Source organism: Hemicordylus capensis, chromosome 4 (genome assembly GCF_027244095.1).
Source record: "Hemicordylus capensis ecotype Gifberg chromosome 4, rHemCap1.1.pri, whole genome shotgun sequence".
NCBI lineage: Eukaryota > Metazoa > Chordata > Lepidosauria > Squamata > Cordylidae > Hemicordylus > Hemicordylus capensis.
Window position 1 is genome coordinate 65,377,249 of NC_069660.1, and position 8,267 is coordinate 65,385,515.

The 8,267-nt window shown below is 40.1% G+C and overlaps 1 protein-coding gene across 1 annotated transcript; it reads left to right on the forward strand.

The window, feature by feature from the left end:
• The first annotated feature begins 821 nt into the window (after nucleotides 1-821).
• Nucleotides 822-8,039, forward strand: IL10 (interleukin 10). Its single transcript, XM_053248805.1, has 5 exons — nucleotides 822-980; nucleotides 1,813-1,875; nucleotides 2,647-2,796; nucleotides 5,789-5,854; nucleotides 7,522-8,039. Exons 1-5 carry the CDS (start codon nucleotides 822-824, stop codon nucleotides 7,612-7,614), a joined length of 531 nt encoding a protein of 176 aa, XP_053104780.1. The 3' UTR covers nucleotides 7,615-8,039.
• Nucleotides 8,040-8,267: the final 228 nt, after the last annotated feature.

Genomic DNA, 8,267 nt, shown 5'->3' on the forward strand with positions numbered 1-8,267 from the left:
GGAGAGGATAAAGGATATTTTTTTCTATCGACAAACACACATTAAGTTTCTTTTGCATTTGTCTGGTACAAAATGTTTTTTTAAAGCAGCACTGAGCAGAAAAATGAAGTGTTTAGCAATGCCGCACAACAGATCTTTGAGTAAAAGTGCTGAGATTTAAATCTGACAAGAATCATTAAAACCATTTTAAGATTAAATCTGGAGGAATTTAATGAGCTGCACCTGTTTATCCAGGAAAGTTAAAGGTTTCCCAAGATGTAATTGCTTTACAATTAATCTATTTCCTTATTAGAGTATTTTTGTTACAATATAAAGCTTTATTTGCATTATTACATATTGGGGGATTTTATATTGTTGGGGAAAGTCTTTGCCTTTTCAACAGACTATACATCTGAAATTGATTTGCCTAACACTGGTAATTTAGGAAGAAAAAACCAACTAAATTAGGTATACAGAAATTTAAACAATGGAAAGTTATTTTGCTCTTTACAATGAAGGTACTGCGGGCATTTTCCTAAAAGGCTGTGCCATAATGGAAAAGCACCTTCTTGGTCTTCCATTATAGTTGGTATAACTTAAGCTTGCACTTTTTACCACATTCAAATTACAAGAAATAATATCATGAAGGAGGAAAAAGAGGTCTAAGCAATTTTAAAATCACCTCTTGATGGGAAGCCCCATTTCAACCCAAATATTATGAGGAAGGAAACTGATACTGGTTTTGGAGACTATAAATGAGAGACCAGTTCAAGGTGATGGACAGATCGGCTTTTTTGCATCTTGCAACATCTAGCTGGACCACAAAGGAACTCTGTGAAGATATGAAATCTCTCCTAGCATTCACTCTGCTGTCCCTGGTGCTCAGCCTCAAGAATGCACATTGTCAGCTTACTAAAGGCAGCTGTAATCGCTTTGCGGACATCCTACCTCTAAGGCTCCGGGAGCTGAGGGTCAAATTTAATGAGATTAAAGATTATTTTGTGAGTATGACAATCCTTTTTGCCTTTAGCTGCTACTTTTGCTTCTAGGGCATTTAAAGAGTTAAATAAGAAAAGGCTACTTGTTCCACAGAGATTGAAGAGACAGCTGATTGTGTGCTTTGCTTGCAGCTCTGAGAAATAAATCATATGGGACACAAACCACCAAAAAGATATCTTGCTCAAGCCCCACTGAAATTAATGGGAGATGGAGAACTTTCTGGGGAATTGTGCTCTTAGTTCCTTGAATGAAATAATAATAGGCTGTGATTGCTTCCCAGCTACAACCAGCAGAAAAAACTCTAGTCACTGTGACAATGATTTTTAGCTTAACTAATTCTCTGGTTAGAAGAGAGATATCTTACAGAGCAAATGATCAGATTCTGAAATGATTAGAAGCATTTTTAAACAATGAATGCTTAAGGCTTGGCATTTCTATACTGCAACTACAACCACTTCTATAATATTTGTATACTGCTGTTCATGCAAAAGCTGACAATCACAAAAGAGTTTTGTAAAAGCCTGAGTGAAACGAAGCATTTATTTCTTCATTTTGCATTCACGCGTCAGTGAATGCTGACTATCCCATTTTAAGTGACTATAAATGTTAGCCAGTATTATTTTAAGTGACAGGAACTATTCACCACTCTGCTTCTGAGTCTTTGCATATCAATTGTCTCAAATATGAGTACTCATTGGTAGACATCACACAGTGCCAGATGCTCTACACTCTTTGCTGACACATAAAAGCAGTGCTTCTGACAAAAGTGTAAATCTATGTTCACGCTTTCCTGGCTTGATAAAACTTTTTTTCCCTCATTGCATGCTCCTACAGCAAACCAGAGATGAAGCAATAGACACTGTGTTGTTAAAAGAGGATTTACTGGAAGATTTCAAGGTGAGATTTCAGTTGCCTTTTATACATTATCTGGAAATTAGATCATGTTGTGTTCTGGGTCATGAAACAGTTATTTTCTGCAGAACTGAGTTTTGACATCACTCTTTCTATAAACCAAATGTCAGGCAGGAGGGTCTTGCTTATTTATGAAATAAATGTAAGTCAGTGTTCTCACTAGTTTTCATTAAGAGAACTAGAACGCATTGTTCTGAAAACTATTTTTATTCATTTGTTTACCTTTAAAAACTACACAAATATCCTATATAGATTAAAATTATCAGCTGGTATCCCATTGATAGGATAGGGTTGGAAGGACGTTGGGAATCCCTTGACTCCCATCTTCCTTCCCTGCCTGCATGGAACTTGTGGAGGAGATTGCAGTGGTACTGAATGTCTAGGTCAGTCTTATTCTATAATATTTAGATTACTAGAAGCCTAATTTATATGAAAGAAGCAGAAAATCACTCTATGTTTGCCTGATTAACAAGTCTGAACAACCTAAAGAAAAAGCCAGTCCTTCTAAAAGCATTGGATGGGGTTTCATAATTTTCATAAATTGCATGGGTGGATAGCATAATATGGTGAGATTATAATCCTTCCTGGTTTATCAAGTTGCTCAGAGAAATTCTGGTGGGAAATGCTGGCTATGGAAAAATAATTTTCATCTCTTTATTACAGTCATTGGTACAACAGTCAAAAGAGCCAACTTATTTGTGAAATCTCTTCTCCGTGGTCTCTTACCTTTATTGCTATTCTCTCTTCTCCCATTAGGGGTACTTGGGCTGCCAGTCAGTGGCAGAAATGATTCAATTTTATGTGGAAGATGTCTTGCCCAAAGTGACCACTGGCAACACCATTGAGCAGAGTGTGGGCTTCATTCGATCTATGCTGCTGGATCTGAAAACAACGATCAAGCGCTGTGTAAGTACTTGCATTTCCTTTGTTAGACCATCTGCTGACTCTTGCCATGGTGTCTTGCAAACCCCAGCATAAATCCCTGCAATATCTCAATATCCTGACTCTATGTACAGTGAAAAGCTTGTCATCTGAAAAGGACAGTTGCCCAAGAATAATAAAATATGTGCTTAGTCACTACTGCTATACAAAGTTGTTTTGGAAAATGGGCAGCCCTCTATATCACTAGCTTCTCTTTGGAAAGAGGAGAGAAAGATGATGGAGTAGTTTATGTGCTAACCAAGATCTCACAGAAGGCAATGGATCAATGCCTTGTATCAATTCCCCATGTTATGCTTTTGAACTGAGTCAATTCAATATTTCCACTTCTAGTTTGAAAATACTAGAGTAGTATTAACATGCAGAAGTAATGTGATGGCAACCAGTACTATACACATCTTGAAAGTGCAAGAGTGGGCAAGAATGCCTTCACTGGCAATGCTGCCAAAGTCAAGAATGTGTGTATTCTGGGCTGCAAAAAAACAAATAATCCAGTTGTTGTGCCAAGGAATCCAGTTGTTGTACCAAGGAACCAACTTAGTGATCTGTATAAATTAGGCAACGTTCATCCACAATAGAATAAAAGAGTTTGTCAGGGCATTAAAATCTCTGGATGCTAGAACTCCAGCACAGCCTTTCCACAGACTTTTAGGATTTTACTGGGCATTGTCTACACACACTTCAAAGCTGAGCTAGAAACCATTTTTCTTAAGTGGATCCTGGGATTCTCTCAGTGCTACACCCACTAGGAATTGCTGCACAGATCAGTAACATGCCCTGGACATCACTACATTCATTAAGGGGCATGTGGTGATGTAGTTGCTTCAAGTATGGGCTTAACTGGTCTGTCCTGGTAACTGGAAGGCAGACTCATAGCTCAGGAAAACATAGGAACATAGGAAACTGCCATATACTGAGTCATACCATTGGTCTATCTAGCTCAATATTGTCTTCACAGACTGGCAGCAGCTTCTCCAAGGTTGCAGGCAGGAATCTCTCTCAGCCCTATCTTGGAGAAGCCAGGGAGGGAACTTGAAACCTTCTGCTCTTCCCAGAGCGGCTTCATCCCCTGAGGGGAATATCTTGCAGTGCTCACACATCAAGTCTCCCATTCATATGCAACCAGGGCAGACCCTGCTTAGCTATGGGGACAAGTCATGCTTGCTACCACAAGACCAGCTCTCCTCTAAAACAGAGAATTAAGTATTGGTTGCAGCTACATTGAGAGGAGGCAGGCTGTACAGAGTGATAGCTTAGAAAAGGGTCACTATCACAGAGCCTATGGGTTAAATAAGTTACTTTAGATGCTGACATCTCCCTTAATAAACATACATGTAAAATCCTTACCTAAGAGGAGCTGCTTCTACAGGCAGTGAGCAGAGTACTACAGCAGGCAGATCCCAACCTTGCTTTGCTGTGGTGTCCTCACTATGTCATCTGGTCACAGGATGACTCAGAGAGCAGGCCCCCTTGGCCACAAAGAAAGCCTTTGTGCTTAGCCAAATAGCAGGAAATACTTCTCTTCGAGGACTAAGGGAAATTAACCAACTTACTCATTAGAATCAGTCTGGACTTCTGCCAAGGATGAGGTTTTAGAGAAGTACCAGTATAACAGCATAAGTCTCGTCCTCTCTAACCTGAAGCTCTGAGTGATGGTACAAAAAATGAAGTAGCCACTATTTCTTTCTCTAAGATATGTCAACATCGTCAGGTAAACTATGTGTCAAGCACTCAGTATAGCCATCCACCTTCTGCTGCCAAAGGAGGTTGAGGTGGCCTCAGAGTTTTCAGCTGGGGGAGCTTTTGAGGCTTACAGGCAGGGCTTGTTCCATTCACCAGCCCTGCCCTATTGTTGCCCACCGCCAAGGCTCAGTCAGACTCCCAGGGCTCCTTCCACACCAAGCTCTCCTCCTGGGTTGGCCCCTCATCACTGGCCAGTCCTCCCTTTTATAGCTCCTGACAGTTGGGTCAAATCTTGTGAGATATTGCCTTGAGATCTCAACCTCTTCCTGCCGGGGCCAGCTTGAATGCTTCCAGGTGGGCATATTGAGGTCTACTTCTTCCCTTGCCTGATAGGGTCCTCCCTGCAAGACCCAGGTAGAGTCAGCCCTGACATGAAGTTCGCCGCATTTACCCATGGTGTTCAGCTCCATCCTGGGGGTTCCCCTCTACCATAAAGACGATGGGAGGAAGAAACAAGACCATGTAGCATAGGGTTGTGATTTACAGTGAGCTGGGGGCCAAAACACCTCTGTTTCAAATCTTGCCTTGGACATGAATTAACTAGGAGGCCTTTGGTAAACATGGCTGAGGTGCCCATTTGCACCAGAGAGATAATGATACTGGCTGACCTCCAGACTAATGCTGTGTTCATGCAGCAAATGAAGTGAATATGCAGCTGCTGCATTCCTGCGTAAAACTGCACAGGTGCTCATGCATGGGGGGCATGTGATTTCTGCCAATCTCCCCTTCCTTCTGAAGCTCTCCTTGTCATCTGAAAATATGTCCCTGACTGTTGCACTGGGCCATGGGTCCGCACCCCACTAGATCTCATGACCTCATGTTGGGTGGGCAAAGAAGAAGCATGGTTGCAACCTTTGGTGATTATGCCCTATCCAGCTATTTCTTTCCTCCAGAGGTGGGACTAAAGATGAGGCACTGCCAAGGCTTTTGGCAGCACTGCTTTCCACTCCCACTGGCCAATCAGCTTTCTCCCATGCCCCCTGTGATGGCAGCGGTGCCAGATCTTGATGCACAAGATCAGCATCAAAAGACACATCTAGGTGAGGCCTGGATGAGCATCACAATGTGGATGTGCATACACATCTGCATCTGTATGTATAGAAGCTGTTTCCATATGTGGCTCTCCCATTTGCTGAGTTAGGACAAGAGTAAAAATAATTTGCAGGGCTCTAAAGTAAACCACTGAATTGATAATCCTTCTGCTTCCTCTTTGTAGTATAAGTTCTTCATATGTGAAAAGAAGAACAGCACAATAAGCAGCATCAAACAAACCTATGAAAAGGTAGGTTTTCCCATCACATTGCTAAACATTCCTCAATACCTTTTTAGAAAAAAGCTTCCATTATTTTTTGAGAGACACATTATGTGGAAGAACCCAAAGAGGAAGTGTGGCTAAGTCGTGCTTCCTCTTTTCAAACTTCCAGAGCAAAGAGGGGACCTGATGCACAGACAGCTCACACATCCTACTTCTGTTAAGCGCTTCCACAAAGCATGCAAAACCCAAACATGCAAAACCTAGATTGGATCCTTTCTCCTGAATATCTCACAGGCCTGATGGATTTTAAACAGTTGTGAAGAAGAAAGGAGATGGGGAGGGAGCTGCACTTTCAAGCATCTCCTCCCCTCCCAGAACTGTCTCCCCTAGTAGTCATTCCACCTGGCCACAATAAGAATGATGTGATGTTATGTAAGAACTGGTAGCTGGATTTGTTTCATTTCCCTTCTTCATCCCTTTCCTTTTTTAAAGCTCTTGTCTATTAGATTGTTTGTAATTAGTTTTAATTGTAAACATCCCCTGGCAAAAAGGTGATATATAAATGTAGTTTAGTAAATAAATAAACAGGCAAGTAAGAAGAGGCTTAGGCGAAAAGAGACAGCTCATTTCAGAATTGCATCTGCACAGGGGCTCCCAGCTGTCAAATTGGATGTGCAGTGTGCTCCACTGAACAGGTGGCCACTGGTTACAACCCAAAGACGCAAACCAGGGAAAGGTCATTTTTATAAATGACACAGATTTTTGTTACATTTCCCAGGTTGTAAATCACATTGGGAAAACTGCATTACCGGGAATGTACATTCAACGTACATTTATTTATTTTTATCTTGTTGTGAACTGCCCAGAGACATAGGTTTTGGGTGGTATAAAAATATGTTAGATAGATAGATAGATAGATAGATAGATAGATAGATAGATAGATAGATAGATAGATAGATAGATAGATTTTAAAAATATTCTTTTATTTATCTGTAACAGATTACTAACATTTACAAGTGCTGGCTTTCAGGAGAAGTCTGTTCCTCCACAAGTTGATACAAAAGGGAGTCCCAATGTTTTCATGGGACTTAACTTACTAATAAGCATGTTAAGCTTATTAAGCATGTTAAGCTCAGTTCCTACTGTAGGTTTCCAGTGGCATCTGGTGGGCCACTGTGTGAAACAGGATGCTGGACTAGATGGGCCTTGGGCCCGATCCTGCAGGGCTGTTCTTATGTTCTTATATTCTTAAGCTTATATAACGTTACATAAGATTATGCCGCAGTTAGGATGAGTAAGACACATTCTTAGGGTGATTCATGCAGTACTGAAGTCTCCTGGGAGTTACTTCCCATGCGACTCCAGAAACATCTGTAAAGAGGAACCATTAGCCTGGGTGACTGGCATGGATTCTTCCCACATCAGCAATTTGTGTTGAATATCCCAAATGAGATCCTAAAAATAAAATCAATCATTTTATGCACTCAGACCCTAAAACATCTACTCAGGACCAATCATTTTATCCACTCAGAGACCCTAACAAATCCACTCAGACCCAAATAGCCACTCAGAGACCCTGAAAATAAAATCAATCATTTGAACAAATTAAACAACTGTCTCTAGGCATATTTCTCTTGTAACAGTAATCATGATTACTGCAGCATGTACGTAATTCTCTGTCCTTTCCTCCTCAGCTGCAAGACAAAGGCATCTACAAAGCAATAGGAGAGTTTGACATTTTTGTTAACTACATTGAAGAATATCTAATCATGAAGATGAAAAAATGAAACTATCTCCAGGCAGATGTCTTTTTCACAACAGGAAAACTGCTGTTTTTTGTAAAAATAGTAAATAGATTAAATGGGAAACAATGTTACATGCAATGCAAATGGTGTTACAGCAAATCAATAATGCTCAGGGTATTTTTTTAACTTAAGTGTTTATTTATTGTCTCAGATACCTCAGTTTTAATCAGTGTTTATGAGCTGTCGTGTGGCTGTTGCTGATGTCTACCTTATGTTTCTTTTTTAAATTGCGAGCCTTTTGGGGACAGGGAGCCATCTCATTTATATACTTTATTTTTCTATGTAAACTACTTTGAGAACTTCTGTTGAAAAATAGTATATAAGTAATAGTTGTCATTGTCGTTGCCATTGTAATGTTACACTTTTAAAGCAAAATATATATCTAATAAAATATTTATTTATTTTCATTGTTTGTTCTTATTCTTTAATTTTCCTCTTAGCTTAAGAATGCTCAAAGGTGTATTGTTCCTGGAAATCCCTTTTAGGGATCCCTTTTAAGAAATAAGCAATATCTTCTGGGGTGTATCTTTACTGTTATTAAGTCTGAATGTTTGGGATTTAAATCTAAGTTCTGTTATCCAATGCCTTCAAACACGTTTGGAACTGCAGTGTATAAGTGGTCTATTAGAACCATA

Coding starts and splice junctions, on each gene's coding strand:
- IL10 (XM_053248805.1), top strand. CDS start 822: ATGAAATCTCTCCTAGCATTCACTCTGCTGTCCCTGGTGCTCAGCCTC. Junction 1,876..2,646: donor ATTTACTGGAAGATTTCAAG/GTGAGATTTCAG, acceptor TTCTCCCATTAG/GGGTACTTGGGCTGCCAGTC. Junction 2,797..5,788: donor AAACAACGATCAAGCGCTGT/GTAAGTACTTGC, acceptor TCCTCTTTGTAG/TATAAGTTCTTCATATGTGA.